Genomic DNA, 23637 nt, shown 5'->3' with positions numbered 1-23637 from the left:
TGCGGTAAATATATGGTCGAGCTTTGCTGGTTCATCTCCTCCTCCTCCTCTTCCTACTCTCTCTCTCTCTCTCTCTCTCTCTCTCTCTCTCTCTCTCTCTCTCTCTCTCTCTCTCTTGTTATTATGTAAAGAAAATGCTGACACAAAAGTTTTCCCTAATCACCTCTATCTACTTGGCATTCCACGTTTCCGGTGATTGAAATCGCCCATGATACACAGTTTTACTTTACCCAGTGTCAACTCCCAGTCACTTGTACTATAATTCCAGTCATTATTTTGCTGCAGTCTTCATATTTTTTAACTTGGTCTCCTGCTTCTAGATGGCATATCACTACACAGTCACTTACCTCATGTCTGTTTAACTCTCTCATCTCTTCAAAACTCCGCTCCGCTCCGTTCTGATTAGCAGCGCCACTCCTCCGCCTCCCCTATTTTCTCTGCGTGGAATTACAGCAGACGGAGAATGATAGCCTACATCAGTTATATTGTTTATTTTTCAGAGACGAACGCACAGAGCTTCAACCAATACATCTTCATTCTACAGCTCCAGGATTCAAAACTGACATAATCTAGCCCCGGGGTAACAGCAGTGCCCAATGACTGAGTCGTAGTACAGCCTCTCTACTGTAAGTGCGAATACTGCATCCGGAATTCTAAGGGTTAGTAACAGTACAGACGTACCAGTGACATTACCTTATCTGTCTGTCTTACCTAGTCTGAGTGTGTGAATTAGTGAGTAAGCGATTGTGGGAGTGAATTTGTTTGTTTTAGTAATGCAGAGGCAAGGTAAAATTGTACATATACAGCGGATTGTGGTTACCATGACAACACATTTGATCACCGCAGTTTGTGGTTACTATGGCAACACATTTGATCACCGCAGTTTGTGGTTACTATGGCAACACATTTGATCACCGCAGTTTGTGGTTACTATGGCAACACATTTGATCACCGCAGTTTGTGGTTACCATGGCAAAATATTTCTACTGCAATCTAAATAAGGTTTCTGTGATGCTGGTGAGGGTTCTTCATCCAAAGAATCGGCGCTACCCTCACCTTCGTGAAATCAATACTCATAACCTCTCATTTCCAAGGTTCTGTATGAACCTTACTGGTTTAGCACTTCACTAATAATAATAATAATAATAATAATAATAATAATAATAATAATAATAATAATAATAATAAATAAAAATAAAATAAACATATTGCGAAAAAACTGGAATCCTCGCTCTATTACCCAGAAATTTTCACTAATATCTATCCTTCCCTTGCCAAGAGAAATGTGACCACTTACGGAGTGCTTGTTCAGGAATATCAGAGCACACACAAGCGTCAACACTGTAAAGCTATTTCTGAGATAAGCCTTGGTGGTGCTGGTAGTGGTGTTGGTAGTGGTGGTGGTGTTGGTAGTGGTGGTGGTGTTAGTAGTGGTAGTGGTGGTGCTGGTAGTGGTGTTGGTAGGTAGTGGTAGTGTTGGTAGTGGTGTTGGTGGTGTTGGTAGTGGTGGTGGTGGTGGTGGTGGTGGCAGTGGTGTTGGTGTTGGCAGTGGTGGTGTTGGTAGCAGTGGTAGCAATGGTGGTGGTGGAACTGGTAGTAATGGTGGTGGTAGTGGTAGTAATGGTGGCAATGGTGGTAGTAGTAGTAATGGTGGTGGTAGTAGTAGTAATGGTGGTGGTGGTAGTGGTATTAATGGTGGTGGTAGTGGTAGTAATGGTGGTGGTGGTGATAGTGGCATTAATGATGGTGGTAGTGGCAGTAATGATGGTGGTAGTGATATTAATGGTGGTGGTAGTGGTACTAATGGTGGTGGTAAAGGTAGTAATAGTGGTGGCAGTGATATTAATGGTGGTGGTATTGTTACTGGTAGTTTATTCATCAGGAAACAAGTGTTTCCTAACACGGGTCATATTCAGAGTACAACTACGCTTGTTAAACACACATTCGCCTAAGCTAGCTATGTCTAACATGTTACATATGACTAGATCTGAATATTGTTACTATTTTGTGCTTATATATTTACATGTCTGTCTAATATACACAGTTTCTTTTGGCGAATTATTGATCAATATGCTCTTAATTATCTTTGTATTCTTGAAGACTAGTACTTCTATGTTCAATCTTTTGATTAGGGCATTCGGCAAAAGAGATAGATTCTCGCTGGAACGGAGGAGAGAGGGATACATGATAATATATACCTGGAAAGTGCTCGAGGGCCTGGTCTCAAATCTGCACACTGCCATAACAACATACTGGAGTGAGAGATATGGGAGGAAGTGCAAAATAAACCCAGTGAGGAGCAGGGGTGCGGTGGGGACAATAAGGGAACACTGTATCAACATCCGGTGTCCCAGACTTTTCAATATCTTACCAGAAAATATCAGAAACACGGCTGGAACAAGTGTAGAAGCCTTCAAGAGGAAACTGGACAAGTATCTTTACCAGGTGCCAGATCAACCAGGTTGTGATGAATATGTGGGGCAGTGGACCTCCAGCAGCAACATCCTGGTTGACCAGGCAAGCACCAGACTGAAACTCTCGAAACTCTTCCAAGGTAAATGTCAAAGGTAAAGCTCGTTGTAAGGGAGAACTAACACATTCCTAACCTGTGGGGTTATCCTTGTCTCAGTTCTGTGTTAAGTCTTCATAGCTACAATCAGAGACTTTCCTATAAACTCCTTAGGGCACCGTAGTTTCGCCGCAATATCAAAGATTTTTTTGTAATTTTCTCATCGAAAGAAACTTGGATATTGTGTCGAAATTATGGTACTCTATGGAATTTGTAGAAAAGGCTTTGGTAGCAGCTAAGACGACTTATTATAAATTGAAAATAGGATAACCCTATAGGTTAGGATAGTGTTAATTCTCTCTTACAATGAGAATCTATCTCTTGCCGAATGCCCTGAAAGATTCAACATACAAGTTCTAGTCTTCAAGAATTCAAGAATGGTGAAGGGCATGTTGATCAATAATTCGCCAAAAATCTGTGTAGGCGGTGTTTGTGATGAATGGTTTGAAAAACCGACAAGTTGAAGATTGAGACACTTATGCAGCATATGGGAATCTTTATTCAGGAAACGTTTCGCCACACAGTGGCTTTATCAGTCCAATACAAAGAGGAAGGCGTAAGGAGAGGAGGAGTATGAGGTAATCAGTCCCTCAGCCTGGAGTCGATGTGTTCAGTCCATCAATCTTGTAGAATGTACAGCATAGGGGCCGTAGACGTGGCTTATATACTGTAGTGAGGTGAGGTGAAGCAGGCGTAGGCGGGGTCATAGTGGTACCATCCACTAGTCGGTTTTTCAAACCATTCATCACAACTGTCTGACACTGCAGCATCATGGGATCTTGTTACAAAGAATTCTTCAACACTTGTTCAACCTTTAGACGAAGACCTACTTCGACTAGTGGATGGTACCACTATGATCCCGCCTACGCCTGCTTCACCTCACCTCACTACAGTATATAAGCCACGTCTACGGCCCTATGCTGTACATTCTACAAGATTGATGGACTGAACACATCGACTCCAGGCTGAGGGACTAATTACCTCATACTCCTCCTCTCCTTACGCCTTCCTCTTTGTATTGGACTGATGAAGCCACTGTGTGGCGAAACATTTCCTGAATAAAGATTCCCACATGCTGCATAAGTGTCTCAATCTTCAACTTGTCGGTTTTTCAAACCATTCATCACAACTGTCAGACACTGCAGCATCATGGGATCTTGTTACAAAGAATTCTTCAACACTTGTTCAACCTTTGGACGAAGACCTACTTCGACTAGTGGATGGTACCACTATGACCCTGCCTACGCCTGCTTCACCTCACCTCACTACAGTATATAAGCCACGTCTACGGCCCTATGCTGTACATTCTACAAGATTGATGGACTGAACACATCGACTCCAGGCTGAGGGACTAATTACCTTATACTCCTCCTCTCCTTATGCCTTCCTCTTTGTATTGGACTGATGAAGCCACTGTGTGGCGAAACGTTTCCTGAATAAAGATTCCCATATGCTGCATAAGTGTCTCAATCTTCAGGCGGTGTTTACAGAGGGTTGCAGTGGTTGTAATTTATCCTATGTTGGACAGACATGTAAACCCCTTGATGTTAGGCTAGCACAACACAGATACTTGATCCAAACAGTGCAAGAATATCTTGGCATGAAATGTCTTATAACTGGCAATTATAAAAGTCATAACCTTTCACTGTACAATAATAGCTTAGGCTTGTTCCATCTAGATGCATTTGTGATAGAGACTATTTTGCATAATCTTAAAACTGATATTTTCACGAACTCTGTGGACTGTCTTAAATGTCGAGATTCAACGAGATCCCGATGACAAATGGCTGCTATGAGTTAAAATTAGATGTTTCGGTTTTTGTTAGACTTAACCCTTTGCGTTACACCGTTTCCTCTCAGTGGGTTGTATGGGTACTGTTTCATTGTTTATGGATTAAAGCCACAGTAGATAATTGAAGGAAAGGTCCTCTACAATTACCACCCTTCCCACCCCACCCCACCATGGTGCATTTGTCCTCCCAGTGCCATGCCACTGATTTCCGAAGACTTTGCTCCATTTTAGGCCCTATATCTACTGTAAGCATGGTTGGGAAGGATAGGAACCCATAATTACATATAGACTGTTGGACATGTTATGAGGCAGTACACAATATATTTTTCAGGGAGTCTATCCATTTTCCTTAATACCCATCCTCTGTGTTTTGTACAGATAACAGTTTCATTTGCTAATGCAGTGGCAACTGTTTAGATCTTTTATTAATGTTAAACCGAAAAAAAATTGGTAAACTATACAGATAAACACTCAGTTGTCACATAGATTTCGGACATTTAATAACAAGAAGAAATTTTAGTAACAGTGAAAAGTTCCATAACACTGAATAAGCTATTTCTTGATTAAAAAAAAAACTCATTAAATGTTTTTATTATTAGTGAAACTATTTGGATCTACGAAAATTAGCATTTTTTTAAGTGTGGTTGATTTACGAGGTTAACTTGTGAGAAAATTTCCAGACCATAGAAAAACAATGCTTCAGATACGAGTAAGAAAAGTTTTTCTTCCTTCATAGCCTAACGTATGCAACTTTGTGTACTCGTTCTTGATTCTAGACATCTCGTTAACTATATATTCTTCTGTTTATTGCAACAATTACAACGTTATTGTCCTGGGTTTTCTTTTTGTGCTGGTTCTTAAAATATTTCCTTGATTTTTTTTGACATCTGGCGTCTGACAGGTTAAACATCTGATGATCAGCGGCCCTTGACTCAATCTCTTCCCTGGTAGGATGTCTACATAGACACTAAACACACCTACCTGGGCTTATCTCCATTCCTTTTCACGTGAAAAATGTTGGCCACAACACAAAATCCTTGACCTCTCATTCAACTTTCACATTTTCTTTTTTGCATCTGTTATCGCTTTTTGTGATTATTGCAGTATTTATATATAATACACATACACACAAACACACACACATACACACACCAGCCGTCTCAAACTGAGGTAGGATGATCCGAAACAAGAAAAATAACTTTCATCATCACTCATCCCATCATTCTCTTGCCAGAGGCGCGCCAACATTACAGCTCAGACGCCCATCTAAAGTGCAACAGCCCCACCCATCCTTCAGGACTTAAGCCCGGCTAATTGGCTTTAATGAATCCCGTCATATATGTTACCTTCCTCACACTCCAACAGCACATCAAGTCATTAAAAAACCACTTGCCTCCACTCCTATCTAACACCCTCACACACGCCTGTCAGATATCCAAACCCCTAGCTACGTATATATGTACGATGCAACAAATCGCAAATAAGTTATCAGAAATGCAAGGTAAGCCACAAATGAGGATATACAGCTGCTCAAGGTCTTTCGCACGATTGCCAGTGTTTCTTCAGGAGTAAATGCAGTATGAGGGACTGAATGGAAAATCTCAGAGAGAATCTAGAGATATAGACATCGCGACGTCTCATCTAGTAAGGAATCGTTTATAGGTCCAGTAAGGAGCACAACAGTCACTTGACGACCCATCTGCCTGGGACATGGGACAGGACAGCTGTAAAAAAATGCTTTAAGGAATAAAATGGAAACTGACAACATATCTCAAAAGACTCCTGGAAATCAACGTCATTCTATTTTAGGCAGAGGCACAAATGTCAGGAAACTATTCCAAAAATCCTACCACATATTAATTCCTAATATAATAACCTACTAGGACTACCTTAATCTTCCGGTATGAAGGTAATGTTGATACTACTATAAGCATCTCCTTGGTGCTTGGTGCAGCGAAGAATGTCAATTAACAACAATTACACTCTTACACCTCCGACCTCCAAAAAAAAAAAATAAATAAATGGAGTCGTATGAATTCTTAGTAAGTTCTGAAAATTAATGTATTTTGTATTTTGCCCATTTTAGTAAGATTAGTTTAATCTATGATAATTCTGAAGCATTACATAACCAAAATATGCATGTCTGTATTTCAATGCGCTTCTGGGGAAAGACAAAATTTCAAATGATCCCAAGGATTTTTTTTTTTGTCTACAAAACTTTAATAAAAATGTAATATTAATAATGTTGCCATCGCCTAAGCACCGAGAGGAAAAAAAAATATTTAGTGGTTAGCTTCGTATATTCAAAAAGTTTGAGCCGTTACATTTTCTTCTATTGAGGGAAAACTTTCTGGATGTTGACGTAAGATTAGAGAGATAAGATTTTGTTCGGATTTTTAACCCCGGAGGGTTAAATTTTTTGAGCCTGAGTCTTAACTTTTAGCTAATTGATTTCATAAATTAATCCAATATGCATTTTCTACTACGAACTATTCCTAGTTCATCCCAGTTCTTTATAATTTTAACACCGGTCAAGAGACAGTTTGCAGAAGTGCTTATTCTGACCACGTTTCGCTCAATGTTGAGCGAATATTGAAGTATCGATCCGAATCATCACTGGTCTGGCATCAATATTTCGATATTCCAGACTGGAATATTGAAGTATGTTAAAAATAATAGGAAAAATAAGTAAAAGCGAAATAATATAGGGCACAATGACAGCAGTTTGTTAGACTGTATAAAAGGTTGACGGGTAGACTTCTAGATGTGCGTGTGTTCAGAACGGCGACAAAACAAACGAAATTACAGACCATTACCTGCATAAACTCATTCAAGAACCTAAATTATTGGGAATGTTTGTAATTCCCATGAATTGTGCTCCTGAGAAAGTAGGCAAGAGAGAGCCATCATAATATATGCCCGGAATATTCTAGAGAAACTGATACCAAATCTGCACACAGCAAGAGACTTGGCATGAGAACAATAAGAGTTAACTAATTAACCGTGAAGGGACCAAGATTTTTCAACATCTTTCATACATATGGGGGATTGCCAATGGTCCCCTGACAGTCTTCAACAGGGAGCTGGGTAAGTTCCTCAAGTCAGGCTCTAACCAACCAGCTATAGTATAAACGTTGGCCTGCCTGAGACTAGTAGCAAGAGTCTAGCTGATTAAGCCATCTAAAGGGAGGCCTGGTCTGACACAGGGCCGCTGAGTCGTCAACCTCTGCAACACTCTCCAGGTAAGTAGACCCTTGTGCACCGTGTTGTTAATTAATGTTATATTTAAGGCTCATCAATTATGCATTAGCAATTAAAGCTGTAATCCACTTTTACCTTGACACTAACATCAAGGACATCTTAATACATTAGACAGTGATAAAACTAAATGTACAAATGCCTTCACAAACCTCTTGATGTATATAGTCTTCAAGCATATATATTTTATTGTTTTTATAGTCGATCTATTAAAAGAATCCTCGAGGAAATAACCCACGAAGACACGAAGGTTATTTTATTTTTAAAAAGAGATATATTAAGTAAATTCATATATACACAAAAGTACACAAAACCCTATTGAGTTTATGCAAGTGTTCACAGCAGCCGTCCACTTCCACTAATATCAAGTTAATGCAAGTTATCTTATTAAAAAAAGCAACCATATGCGTCAAATCCAAATTCGATCACAATTGGTGATAATTTTTTGGGAATTATTTTAATTGATCTGCAAGCAAAGGAATCAGATCTAACTAAATGAGCAATAGATAATAAATATAGTTATCTCTGCCCTAATTATTATTATAATCAAGGGGAAGCGCTAAACCCGGAGGATTATACAGCATCTCTGCCCTAAAATTTTGTGATGTTAACAGTCAAAATGAAGAAACATCATTCCAGTGAACCTCTACCTTGATCCCTTAACTAATAAATTTATATAGAGAAACGTTCAGTTAGACTACCAACCACGTCTGTTCAGAACCAGGGAAGTTTTCAGGTCATGCCATGGAAGACTGGATGATTGTTAACATCATACAGGCACTTATCTATTTTGTTAATTAAGTTTGAGGCCTATCTTCTCCCTCAGACCTATTTACTGTGCGTTGGCTATTAAGGCGGTAATGCACCTGTATTTTATCAAGAATATGTACCTCTCGAGATGTTTACCATGAACATACGAATCAGAGATGAGCTTTGATACCTTCTTGATTCTGGACCTCATCACATGCACACATACACATACACACACACACACACACACACACACACACACACACACACACACACACACACACACACACACACACACACACACACACACACGCACACACACACACATATATATCAATAACAACACTGCACTAGCCAAGGAGTCGAACCCATGCTGTTTTGGCCCGCCTCATGGTGAGAGAAAACGCATTACTCTTTAGAGCACTAGACCACACAATCCTTAACAATGGTGCATCCAGCCAAGCTAGATGTTGTACCCACCATCGAAGGACATACGGTGGTGTGGACGCCTCTGAGCTAATTTCATTATACTCCCTGATTGTGTACTAGATTAACAAGCAGTATATTATATTATTGTACCCACGGAACAAGTGGTATTGATCAATAAGAACACTGCACTAGCCAAAGAGTCGAACCCATGCTGTTTTGGCCCACCTCATGGTGAGAAAAAACGCATGACGCTTTAGACCACTAGAACACACAATCCTTAACAATGGTGTATCCAGCCAAGCTAGATGTTGTGCCCACCATGCGTTTTCTCTCACCATGAGGCGGGCCAAAACAGCATGAGTTCGATTCCTTGGCTAGTGCAGTGTTGTTATTGATCAATACCACTTGTTCCGTGGGTACAATAACACACATATATACATATATGGAGATACATACGATGCTTAAAGCCTATCCACTACACGATGGGTTAAGACTGCACGTCACATGTTCACCATTACTCAAGAGTACTTTAATCTCTAATATAAGTAATAAGGTATACTACTACTGTATATACACCCAGTCACATACGCCTCCCGTTGTATGTACCCTGTGTGTTCTCTTAGGTTAAATGTAACAGAAAAGAACCAGAATGAGAATTTTGCATTATGAACTATTCGGCTACTCGGTCAATCGCGATCTTTATCCACCAGCAATAACACTAACTCAACATTAACAGTACGAAAAAACAACTGACACTACCGAAGTGATATTCCATTCTGGTCCAAGTTGGGCCTTCACCCCCCAGGGGACCCCGGACCGCATCAGTAACATGGTGAGGGATTAGACACATGTGCAACATCTGGGATATCTTTATTTGAAGACGTTTCGACACCCAGTGGCTTTATCAATACAAATTCAAGAACATAATGGGAAACAATATGCAGAAGAAGAGGTAATCAATCCCTCATCTTTGGAGCTAAAGTATCATGGTAAATGAGGTCATGGATACAACGATCTCTCTAGCGCCCACATCCTCGCTGAATTTCTGGTCAGGAACTGTTGGGCGGGACACAGGATTTGAGCTCAGGACCATGCGGATGCTAGATTCAATGAGGTTTTCTTATTTTAAGTGCGCGTGGGCACACTGTCCTTCCCAAGAACTCAGTATCATGCTAATGTGCTTACGTCTGGAACTGAGCCCACTCAAGTGATGTTGCCTGACGCCTTATGGTGAAAACGGAGGACTACGCCTTGCTTCGCTGTCCACACTTCAGTTAGGCTTAAACACACTTGCTCTATGCACTTTACCCTCACAGGATCCGTACGTTGTTTCTTCCTCTCCAGCTGAATGGAGAGGATCTTGACTGGGAGGTTCGCCATGCAGTCCCCCATCGTTCAAGTTTCTATCCACCGGCCAGATGGGTGAGCCTCGTCGCTCCGGCAAGTATCTAGGGCCCATATTCCAAGGAATAGTCAGTGCCCTTCTTTTCCTCAGTTCAGTTCTTATTACTTCCCACTTGAGGCGCTGCATTATGTATGAAATCCCTATTTATCATCCCGCCTCTTGAAGGTTCATCTCATCCAACTCTCAGAGGGATTTTCTCTTCTCCACTGTAAGAAAGGATTCTCGTATCGCTCTATCTGAAGGATCTTACTACGCTGGAGGTTCCTCTAATCCCACAACTTGCAACTTGAAGGATCCTCCAATCCCTGTGCTGAAGGATCCTCCCATCCCAGTTTGATAGATCATCCCATCATACTGTTTGAAGGATCTCATCCAATCCCTCTACCTGAAAGATCTCATCCTATCCCTCTATTTGAAGGATTCTCCCGTCACACTACTTGAAGGATCTTTCCATTCCACTGACTGAGGACTCCCTTTACCCCACTACTTGATGGATCCTATCATCCCACTGCATGAAGCATCCTATCACCGCAGCGCTTGAAGCATCCTATCATCCCACTGCTTGAAGCATCCTATCACCCTAGTGCTTGAAGCATCCTATCATCCCACTGCTTGAAGCATCCTATCACCCCAGTGCTTGAAGCATCCTATCACCCCAGTGCTTGAAGCATCCTATCACCCCAGTGCTTGAAGCATCCTATCATCCCACTGCTTGAAGCATCCTATCACCCCAGTGCTTGAAGCATCCTATCATCCCACTGCTTGAAGCATCCTATCACCCCAGTGCTTGAAGCATCCTATTATCCCACTGCTTGAAGCATCCTATCACCCCAGTACTTGAAGCATCCTATCATCCCACTGCTTGAAGCATCCTATCACCCCAGTACTTGAAGCATCCTATCATCCCACTGCTTGAAGCATCCTATCACCCCATTGCTTGAAGCATCCTATCAGCCCACTGCTTGAAACATCCTATCATCCCACTGCTTGAAGCATCCTATCACCCCAGTGCTTGAAGCATCCTATCATCCCCACTGCTTGAAGCATCCCTAGTACTGTGGGGTCTTATCCTGAAGGATCCTTCAGGAGTTGAGGAGGGGTAGGGGGAGGTTCCGTGATACTGGCAAAGGGCTCTTGATCCAGGGAATTGGAGCTACCTTCTCTTTCCTCTAATCAGACCTGATTACCTCCCATTTGCTCAGGCGCCGTATAACCCTTTGATGATTGAGCAGTTCGTTGTAAATCGTCTGGCCGTATTAATGCTGCTTGTTCGGTTTAATATTTAACCGGTAACTTACTTCTAATGGAGATAGAAAACAGTAAACCAAAGACAGGCAAAGAGAGTCTTTATATAAAATAAAAACGATGTTCCTCTCAGAGACAGCTCTATAATCTTCATCTTGATAGAGCTTTTCTCTATCAAGTTCAGCTTAATAGAGTATTCATAGAGCGAAACGTTATTTTTAATGAAGAGTTTGTTTACATGTGTTTGATTTATTATGTGTCAACTTACAGCCAACAGTATCTTTCCAAGAAATCAAAATCATTTTTCCTATACCTAAATATCTTGCCAATAACAAGATACGTTGAATTTGATTATTTGCACCAATATTTCGGTGTCGCTTCGAACAGGATGGAGTCGTCTGGATTTTTAAGATGCATTTGAGTTCATATCGTTTTATCAAGTGTGTGGGAGGGTCGGAGAGAATGCATCTGCAGGCACATGTCCACATCAAGAAGCGAGATGGATGCATAAACCCGTACGTCTACGTTAACCAAAGGGAAAAGTAACTAAGTGATAACCATAATGAAAGCAACAGGTGAGTGCAGACAAGGTGTTGAGTGCAAGAGGAGCGAAAACTGGGCAGCCCAATCAACTCATAAGAGATTTGGTTAAGCAGCATCCATCATAATTATTCACTTAATCAATTAGAAAGTTGATGAAAAATGTGTGAAGAACAGACGGTAAAAGAAGTTTAAATTCGGACATAATTTTCATAACTTAAAAAGGAGGAAAAAAAATGGATGCAGAGAAAGTGGCGGCCCAAAGAAATGGGTTGAGGAAGCACAAGATGAAAGAACCAAAGGAAGATTAGGTAAAGGTATAAGCAAAATTAGAGCTGGCATGAGCGACAAGATTCCTCCAAATTCCATTCGTAAATCATTATTTATCGTTCAACTAATTCATGAAGCAAGGTTTCTACAACGAAGTAATAACTGATATCAAGTCAACTTTCTATGAGTAACTTTAAATAATCTAAACACAAAACTAAATGTGTGATAAATGCATGTCAAATGCGGAAAACGTTCATACTATGGACTAAATGAACTAGCGCAAGATGAGAATTATTTGCTTTCTTACTTCCTTTAAACAGATCACCTATGAGGCCTGCAGCTAGACAGGGGAGCAATGGAAATTGTGTTACTTGAATAAGAAACAAAGAAATTGTTACTGAATAACAGAGCAACAGAGAAATTAAATGGTGACGAAGACAATTGCTAATATTTAGTTGTATGATTTTTGATAACATTAGTAAAAATTATTCATTGCAGTTGAAGATTTGACTCGACAAAATAATATTATTTGATTTTCCCTTCAGTGTAGTGATGACTGACATCAAAGGGAATTATAGCCTTCTAGTAGCATAAGATAATCTTCAGTAAATATTAAAAAAATACACAACATAATAACTAAACAGTTAGTTGCATCACTAAGGAAGTATTGAAGATCACAATAAGTGTCATTGAGCAAGCAAAAATAACACACCGAAAGAAATTAATAAGTGGGAGACAGATTGCTGCCTGTGATCATTTACAAGGGAAAACAATTATATAAATTTCGACAAAATCGATTTTGTATGTATAATTTTCATGAGTTCATCTCATTATCTTAATACTTACATTTACTTCAAGTTCTTACTTAAATAACTTATATTATTATTAGCTTAGAGCTGAAAATGAGCAAAGTGAAAAAAAAATTAGCAAAACAAAATATAAAATAGTATATATTACCTGGACGATTCTTCTGTAGACCAAAGAAACTGGTGATGCCACTGAGAGCTGATGAAGCAGTGGAAGTGTGTTGCTGGTGCTGTTGTTGCTGTTGCTGCTGCTGCTGCTGTTGCTGTTGTCTACCAAGTGGACTGTGTAAGATACTCGACAGACTTTTTATATCCTTGCCTCCCATTGTGTTCTGCATCTGATTCATTTGGTTCATCTGACCTACGTGGTTCATTTGACTGAGTTGGTTGGGCATGCGTGAGGCAATGGATGTAGGGAGGCTTGGATTGGTTTGTGACGTCATCCCTGGTTGAATATGGTTAGCCATTTGTGTCATATGTGGACTACTGAGGTTGTTCTGAGCCTGTGTATCCATGCCCATTTGACCAGACATCTGATTAACCTGCATCTGATTCCCTTGCATCTTGTTCTGTAAATTATTTGCCTGTATTTGACTGTCGTGTAAACTGTTCGGTTGCATGTGTGTTGTTTGCTGAACGCCTAACTGGGGGTTCATGTATTGATTATTTTGAGACAATATGCTGTTTGGAAGAGGGTTCTGCAGGTTCTGATCGTGCATTTGGGAAGTCAAAGGAGACGTCTGTGATGTTACTTGGCCATGTAGTCTAGCCATTGGGTCCTGAGTTGAAATATTTGAACTAACCCCCATAGGCATACTATTTGTTCCTATTAGACCTCCCATGTTGGAACTGATATTAGACATCGTTCCACTTTGGTGTTGCTGCTGTTGTAGTTGTTGTTGTTGTTGTTGTTGTTGTTGTTGTTGTTGTTGTTGCTGTTGTTGTTGTTGTTGTTGTTGTTGTTGTTGCTGCTGCTGCTGCTTCTGTTGTTGAACAGTTTGTAGATGCTGCATTGACTGTTGTTGCAAACTGTGTGTATCTTGACTAAGTCCTGGCTGCCCTAGATTTTTGTGTATATCAGTCTGAGCCCCGAATTGCAGACCAGATTGTTTAGGAGACTGTTGGGTGGAAGTCTGCAATTCGCCCATGCCAGGCAACTTGATCCCTCCTACGGGAACGCGAGTGCTCACAGTAAGTGGGGTTCCTTGAGTAGTGTTGGCAGGAGCTCCTATGGTAGTTGGTCCCCGCGTGTCCTGCCCGTCTGCTGGTCCCCGCATCAAACCTGAACTATGAATGTGACCCTCCAAAGACACCTGGGTTCGCAGGGGTCCTCTTCGTGCGTCCAGCCCGCCTGGAATCGGGCCCAATCCCATGGCCGGCCCTGTAGATCCACCAGCACAACACGCCACGTCAACACCCGGGAGATAATGGCTACCACTGCTACACTATTACAGTTAAGCTTCCACATATATTTCCTACGACACTAAACACAAAAGATCATCTGTTGTCAAATATGATTAATGATCAACAATTAGGCAGCTGTACTTCAAAACTTTTTGATTTTGCAATAATCTTTGAATAACCTTGAGGCGAAAAGATCAGTGTTAGCTACTTGTTTAAGCAGAGATTACTACTCGAAAAAATGGCATTTAACTTTTTCTCATATTTTACTTTATATGTTATTCGTTCCATTAACAGAGCAGTTTTATTTATATATTTGTGTAAAACTTATTTTCTGTATGTCCACGAGACCAAACAATAACTATAAAAGACTTTTATAGTTATTGATAAAAGACTTTAAAAATAATGAAAGATAAAGATGAAAGTATGTCAGCCTTTCCTTCTCTCTCAAAGATATCTTTTTACACCACAAAGACTTGCGCTGTTCCATGTGTTTCTCTCATTCGCTTGTCGGCTCGTTGCCTCTTCTACGTTAGTCCTCCATCGTAAGTGATGTATGCAACAACGTAATGTCTCAACAGTGAATGTGTAAGGAATATAAATATTACAGAGGGTCTAGAAAAAAAGCATAAAATAGTATGAGCATACACACAAAGAAGAAATAAAAATCTTAAAAACTTCTAAGTAACCAACTCAGATAAGACTGAGTGGAGTATATCAGTTGCCAGTGTGACCGTCAGGCAGGTACTGGGATTCATACAATTACTAGCAGTGTGTCTTTCCTTGGGATTACTATAAAAACATTCATACGTTTAATGAGAATTTTAATTATAGCTATTTCGTATGAAAGAAACTGAGTAAATTATTAATAATTTCCAACTCAACTGTCGGCATAAAATTTTATATTTACTGTGATTGTAATTAGTCAAAGCATACAACAAGCACTGAAGTTTGACATGACTCAGTATTATATTCCCACTTGACGAATTGTTTTTGGTCAAATTTATAAGCGCAAAATTACTGCTTACATCTTTTTTTTTCTTGTTCATATTCTTGACACTTTTCCTTCCTGAACTGGTAAAGTGTTACGCTTCTCTGTTAAGACAACAATTTAAAAATTCATGAACGCTTCAAATTAAGTACAGCGCACACTGAAACAAGAACAACGCACTTTAATTTAGTTGTATCATTAACGATGAATGTGGGAGAAAATCTTTACTGCCTGTCAGGCTTCACTACACACAACACTGCACTTCTTTCGGCAAACAATCCGTCCTCAAGTTCGAATAACGTGCAGATTTGAATATAATTCCTTTTCGCAGAGATACACTCTGACTTCAGTCATGTTTCTCCGGTCACTTTTCTTATTGGTAAGACATGCATTTTTGTAAACAAAGAACGTCCAGAAATTGACGCTGGGTAATATGTAATAAAAAAAACAAATAGTTGAAACTGTTTGTATGTATCTGTCATCATTATAGGCAGTTGCTGAAGGCTTTACAAGGATCATGTTCTGTTTTGCGAGTTTTTTCCAGAGTTGAATCATATAAATAATAAACCGCAACATCGTTTTAAAACACAAAGAGCTGATTTTTTTTTAACTATTAAAGGGTTGGCAAGAAAACTTGAATGTTTTCTAGATTTTACAAATATTTTTAAGTACAAAAGAGAGAGTTATTCTAAGGATAGTCTTATAACTGTAATAAGGACGAGGTCGTGTGAGATTTGAGTGCTCTGCAGTACAGCCACTAAACAAAATATATAAAGAAAATTTATATTCCTGTAACGTTTCTTGCTTATATACAGTGGTAAAAAAAAGACACTCTCAGACGCCATTGAGTTGAACACTATTACTAAAACGTGTCTTTGCTGTAAGTGTTTTTTTTTTTTTTACGATATCTGACGGCACATATGCTGCGTGACCCACACGGGTTCAGTGGATATTTTTAAATGTAATAATAGAAACTTTCGGCTCACAGTCATTCGTTTACAGTTAATTTGTATTTTAATATTTATTGAGTCCATGGTTACCTACTGGTTCTGTAACCTCGTCGGTGTTACACAGCATTATTACAAAAGTTTAGGATAAACTTCAATAACCTCAGAGACTGTAGGTATCTAGGCAGTGCGAGATACAAGGTGAAGTAACAGCTACGTGCCTGAGACTGGTCTAGGTGGGGTCCTGTAGCAGGTGTAACAGTGGCTTCTTGATAGCTACTAGAATGAGTACATAACGGCAGGACACTGTGGACTGAAAGGAAACCTAGTAGTAACTTAGCATATGTACTAGCCTAGTGGGTAACATGAACGCTGGAAGTTTGCATAAATCCGAAAAGCTAAGTATGGACTGACAAATAAGTCCTTGGAAATACAGTGGAAATTATATTTAAACACTAAGTTATTGGTGAAAGCAAAAGAAGTTTCAGGAACTTTTAATATTGCTCACAAGATCAAAATTTCGTGAAATTTAGAATTGATATCTAAAGTACGTGAGGATTCGAGCTAGGGTCTGGGAACGTCACATCTTCGTACGCTAACCACTGAGCCATGAAGAGATTCAATAGGTTAGATTAGGAGTACCATTAGTTTCCTCATGAGCTGCAGAAGTCCTTATGCTTTCAATGCACATTTTCAGCTGAATTTCACTGGCATTTCCACTCACACATGCTCCTGACCGAAGCACACACAGTTTACACTGACAATAACAAAGTTAATGACTCCAGCTAATGTGGGAAATCGTACGTGGATACTAAAAGGATTATGAAAAGCTTTACTGTCCAATACATGGAATAAGCAGTGGAAAAACAGAAAAACGTTTTGTAAAAATGAGTATTATGAAATGAAATGAATATATATTATTGGAAAATAAAGATATAGAGACAGAATATAAACTAGGTAAAGTCTTCAACAGGAAACAGCAGGACGAGTATTAGTGTTAATTCGGGAATAATTTTTAATATCGCTTTGAGAGAGCATGGAAACATTAACGTACTGCATCTGTGTCGCCACAAAGTTGCCCTGAACTTACGTATATATATATATATATATATATATATATATATATATATATATATATATATATATATATATATATATATATATATATATATATATATATATGTATATATATATATATATATATATATATATATATATATATATATATATATATATATATATATATATATATATATATATATATATATACTGTATATAATACTGATTTTACATCGATACAACACGACTTGTCATGATCCGGGGCACCAGTGATCAATATGTTTCAAAGACAGTTGAGTTGTTTGGATACCAGGCAAGGTTAACGAGCTTGTTCTGCGGGGAGCGGTTGACCTGTGATGATGTAGGGAGCACTTGTGACCTGTACATGTATACTGAAGCCTAGCTTACTGTGAGGGGAGAGGCTCATTTCGTATTTACTGTGAGGGGGAGTGGGATGACAGACATTTATACTGTGAGGGAGGCGGTGAATGACGCGCATATTGTAAGGGACGGGATGATTGACATTTATTCACAAATAACCTACACATAATGCTGTAACTTGATAATGATCGACGTGGAACGTCGTCCAAAGTTTACCTTCTAAGTGTTGGGCATTTGTGAACTGTTCCATCCATGTTGTTGTGACTTTTTTTCTTTGATGTGTATATTGTGGGTACGATGTTTTTAACGTTTATTTTAAGCTTTTTAAATTGAGAGGTGGGAATAACTGCCGTTTATTTTGTAGGGGAGATGGTGATTGTCGTTTATTTTGTAGAGGAGATGGTGATTTCCGTTTATTTTGTAGGGGAGATGATGATTGCCGTTTATTTTGTAGGGGAGATGGCGATTGACGTTTACATCGTAGGGAGGCCGTGACTGACGTATATATCGTGCGGGCAGTGGTGACTGATGCTAATGTTCCAGGAGAGAAACTGGTTGGCGTAAATAATATGGTATAAGGTGATGACTGACTTATTTTGTAGTGGGAAGTGGTGATGTTTTCGTTACAGCGGGGAGAATACCATTAACTAGTGTAATAGGGAGACTACTGTATATCCTATTTTTGTTGGATATAGGCATCTTTTTCTTCTAGACAATTAACAGGGCCAACCTATTTATACCAGTGTCGTAAGATACTGATAACTTGTTTTCATCGTCAGGAACATATAAATTATGAACACGGCTGAGCAATCTGCCCAATGACAAGCCAGTCAGTGATTAGGCAATGTTATTGCTCATAGCTGGTCGACCTGTGTTACTGCTTATAGCTGGCCGACCTGTGTTACTGCTCATAGCTGGTAGACCTGTGCTGTCTTCGTTAGTCGACCTTCAGTACGTTAATGGTCATCGTTGGTAGACCTACACCACCAGTCATTGTCAATCGAACTGTCATGGGACACAAGTGTCTAGGGCTAGGCAGTATCATGGGACATCAATGCCCAGGCAGTGTCGTAGGACACCAGTGTCTAGGCAGCGTCCTACGGATATCAACATCCAAGGCAGTGTCTAGGAGCATCAACGTTTAGGATGCGTCGTGTGACATCAATGTTGAGGATATATCATTGCACATCGTTGATTTTCGGAACGCATTACATGCGCATGCTTTTGCAACATCATTTCCAGTCTCACTGTTTACCTCCTGCTCCTTCATCCTTCGCGTGGTGGTTAAATTCCGAAATTTCGTCAGGGGTTCGACAGAAGGCGCTACATGCGTGAGGGTTATACAGCATTTCGAACGTTTTAGTTAGGACGTATGAAATTTGGTTGGAGTACATTAAGTTATTCTAAATTAAACCATTAAAGCCGAACACGAAGGCATAAACTAAAACAATACCAGGTAAGACCTGATAAATACTCAACGCAGCGAATCGGTAATTCCGAATAAAAATGACTGTCGTGATGGGCAACAGCGGTCATTGAGCATAGTTAGTCTACCTTTACCATTCGATACTATTAGTCGACCTTTTCCATGATATGTCATTAGTCGACCTTAACCATTGGATATCATTAGTCGACCTTTACCACTGGGTATCATTAGATCTTTATTATCAAGTATAGTTATTCGACGTTTACTATTGGTCATAGTCGACATTTATTCTTGGATAGCATAAGTCAACCTACGTATATTCTTGGATATCATTATTCGACTTATATCCTTGTATATCGTTAGTGGACCTTTATTGGTAAATATCGACAGTCGATCTTGTTATCTGTCAACCTGTCACTGGTTACTATTGTTCGCACTAAGTCACTGGTCACTGTAGTTGGAACTATACCACTGGTCACCGCAGTTTTAACTAAATTATTGTTCACTTTGTGACCTAAATCACTGGTCGTTCTTCTTTCAATTAGGTCACTGGTCACTGTTGTTTGAGCTAAATCATTGGTCACTGTTATTTGAATTAAGTCACTGGTCACTGTTGTTTGAACCGTCACTGGTCACTGTTGTTTGAACTGTCACTGGTCGCTATTGTTTGAACTGTCACTGGTCACTGATGCTTGAACTGTCACTGGTCACTGTTGCTTCGAACTATCTCATTGGTCATTGTCATATATTCTTAATAACTGTTCTTATGTCACTGGTCACTATTATTCGTATTAGGTCACTGATCTCTATTGTTCTGAGTTATTTTTCACTGGTCACGTTGCTTTAAGTCGCTGGTCACTGCTGCTCGATTTAAGTTATTAGGCATCCTTGGCTGACCTGTGATACAGGATTTCATTATCGGACGTCCATCATGAAGAATCATTGTCCAGGCTGAGTAATGAAGCATTATTGGCTGGCCTTTGATGTGGGGGTGGTCATCATTGTACAGACTGTACTGTGGGGCATCAGTGTACAGACTACGTTGTGTGGCATCACCTTACAGACTGTAATGTGGGGCATCAGTGTACAGGATGCTTTGTGGGCATCAATGTCAGGTTGTGTTACGGAACATAACGTCTGGATTGTGCTATACTGTATCAATGAACAGACAATAATGTGGAAATAATGTGTTAGGCTGTACTAGGGGATATCAATATGGAGATTAGAATGATAGACTGGCAATGTGGAGATGATCTCGCACGCTATTGGTCACAGGTCCCCATCTCAAGACCGACACTGAGATACTAAGTTAGAGAAGCCAATGTTCACTTGTTATTCACCTGGTGTTAGGTGAAACCCTCTCTCAGTATGTGGACGAGAGGAACTTCAAGTATGACAAAAGTTATATCAACATTTTTATATTTGGTAGTAATGTCAAAGCGTTTCTCAAGTTTTTGCTATAAACATTGATAGACGAAAAATGAAAGAACATTAATAAAAAACTGAAAAAGGTAAAAAGAGACCTGCATATTTCAGCCTCAGTCAGAGGCCCTTCTCAAATATATATATATATATATATATATATATATATATATATATATATATATATATATATATATATATATATATATATATACATTAAACAGGTGAATATTGCATTCTTAACCCCTACATTATTTAATAGTTATAAGAGTGAGTTTCCGGAGAAAAAACCTTATCCAATATTTAGTGAAAAGTCGGGATAGAGAGTGTGAGACTCAGAAACTGACTCTTGTAATGCATCTATGTATAACATAATATTAACACATGTGATCAAGTATCACTCAACAACAGGGAGTAAATAAGCAGCAGGAAAGGAAAAGGAGAACAGAGACACGCAAAACTTAACAGGTTAACAGGGAAAATAAACTTGGAAACGAACAGTGGCAAAGTGCCTCAGATTTGGAAGGTGCTAAGCATTTGGAATCCTTAAATTCAACACAGGAGTTTTTGGGCTATTTTTTCCTGCTGTTGTCTACACTATCGACATGGAATTTTTTTTTGGTTCTAATTATAAATTAACTCTACCCAGAATAGGTGCTTGACTGCGACGAAAGCTGTATAAAGAACATGGCCTTCTTGTTGACATGCTAGAATTTATCAAACCTTTAAGTTAACAATTTTGAAGCATGACAAGAAATCAGTACACTTAAAAGTAAAATGACCGCCTCATAATTGTGTAGCCAGGGGGAAATATCGCACCTACCTTGAGTACAGGTGCGAGCCCACTGCCTCATACTAAACCCGTCTCACATGCCACATTCATGCTATGTTCATACAGTAAAAACACTTTGAGAACTTCTCCAAAAAAAGAGAATAAGAAAAATGAATGACCTGTTTGACAAACTGCAGTCACATAGGGCGATGTGCTCCGGCCTCCACACGGTGTATGAGTGTGTGTTTCTGCGAGTCTACCGGCACACGCTTGTTTCGTCTCGGGTCCGGAATATACGCTTATTACCTTCCTCCTCGTCTGGCGCCCTGATCGCCCATGACTGGCCCTGTGTTGCTGCCTCACCTACCATCACAATAGTCCCTCGCAAAACATAACGCTTCGGCCTCACCCGCTCTCACAACGTAATAGTTCTGCCTCACCCATTGTCACAATGGTCCTGCTCTGCCTCACCTAGCGTCAAAATGATCCTTATTCTCTACGTAACAGTTTTGCCTGACCCACTGTCACAATGGTCCTTCACCCAAAGTGATAATTCTGTGTTACTCGGCGTTAGAATGTTACTTCACTCAACATCCCGGTGATGCACACCCACCATGTCACTGCTACCTTATCTACCTACACACTGATGGACCCGGGAACCGTCGCCTTCACGGTTCAGTCTCAGATCAAGGTCTCCTGGTTGAAGCTGGGTTGATCAGTTTGTTGGTGCTCATTATATATATAGTTCAACGTAGTTACCACAGCCAGGATTATCTGGAGAAACTAATCGTCTCTTGTATGCAGTTAGGGAGTTTGTTGGTAATTCCCACAGTATTTCAATGCAAGATATTTTACCTACATTATTAGTTAACGAAATCCTGGAATATTTTTCACCGTCTAGAATGCATTCCTTTCTTGTAAAAGACTAATTCAGTGTGCAGATATGCATCTGTCACTTCATTATTTTCAAGGTGTAAATTATATTTAAAGTGACTTTTAGTGTTCCCAAAAATTTGGTGTTTGATTTTTTAAGGACAGTTATAATTCACTGTTTATTCTCCGGGTGCATAACTTTACCTGCATTAAAAATTAGTTGTTAGCGTACAGTAACGTTCCAGTCTAGAGGTAACGTGTGTCTTAAAGAATATCCTAATTTGACGGTTCATTTTAACCAACTTATTAATTTCCCTTCAATTGTTATATTAACATTATTGTGTTCCCTGAGCGCTAGAGCGTTAACCATGGTTAACCTATGCTTCAGATATTCCTTTTCACTCGATCGAGTGGCTGAATTACGTTTTATGTTTTTTCTCCAATTTTCATTGACTCATGTCTTCCACAACATGGCAAGTGGATTAAACACAGTTTGTCCAGTGTGATGTCAGTGCTACTGATTTTAGAGCACCTGGGATGACATCTTCATCAAGACGATCTCCATAGGATATGTATATATAACCAATGATAGTTATGTCTGGTAATTTTTAATGAATATAGAGTTCCGTGAGTTTGGGTCTGGGAAAAGGCGAACAGAGTATATCAGTAATGTTGGCAGCATTTGTTTTCACATTGATGAAAAATTCAAGTGGGTTGCCAACAATTTATCTGTTTAATTAAAAGACACCACACACAGAATTGTATTGTATCTTTTCTTCTTTCATTGTCAAAACTGAAAGTTTCGTTTTCCTTTGGCATTAAATAGGACCGAAAGTATTAAGGGTTACTTTCAATTTTCCTGACTCGTTTTTTGCTCTCTCTTTACATGCGTAATGTAAGAGAATTAATTTTAGCCTAGTATTCTCAATTTTCAAACTGCACCTCTTCATGTTGTTTCAGAAAATCTGGAACAACTGACAAATTCTGCAACCCTTGAAATCTACCAATAAATAGAACGTCATTCCCCTTCCATCAAACATTATTTTCTCCCTTAATGATGCAAGTCTGGAGAATATTTCTGCGTATCTCGAGGCATTGCATTATACTCCAGCAAGCTACGTTCATTACCATGTCAGCACATGTCATCAGTTTCTTGATTTATTTCGACACGGTTAATGTGTTTTTCGTTGAATATGCTGAAAATACCTTCAAAACAAATTGTTTTGTGCAGCTCAGGTCTGTTGACTTTGCAAGTTTGAACCTCAATTACTTTATGAATCGTTTTGATTTGTTGGAGACCC

The 23637-nt window shown here is 39.5% G+C and overlaps 1 protein-coding gene across 14 annotated transcripts in view; it reads right to left on the bottom strand.

Annotated features, from left to right (window-relative positions):
* Positions 1–23637, bottom strand: part of LOC128686427 (histone-lysine N-methyltransferase 2D) — a 632197-nt gene that overhangs the window by 131858 nt on the left and 476702 nt on the right. For 10 of the 14 annotated variants that reach the window (XM_070085781.1, XM_070085784.1, XM_070085782.1 and 7 more), the window contains 2 exons: positions 13216–14445; positions 12566–12598 (listed from right to left, as the gene is read on the bottom strand). The exons of 1 other annotated variant lie outside the window; for it this stretch is intronic. In XM_070085781.1, coding sequence (XP_069941882.1) covers positions 12566–12598; positions 13216–14445 — 1263 coding nt within the window. The remainder of the gene's footprint in view (positions 1–12565; positions 12599–13215; positions 14446–23637) is intronic. 3 more of the 14 variants (XM_070085777.1, XM_070085780.1, XM_070085778.1) reach the window with 1 other exon arrangement.

This window comes from Cherax quadricarinatus, chromosome 17, assembly GCF_038502225.1.
Source record: "Cherax quadricarinatus isolate ZL_2023a chromosome 17, ASM3850222v1, whole genome shotgun sequence".
NCBI lineage: Eukaryota > Metazoa > Arthropoda > Malacostraca > Decapoda > Parastacidae > Cherax > Cherax quadricarinatus.
This window is presented reverse-complemented; position numbering and strand designations above follow the sequence as displayed.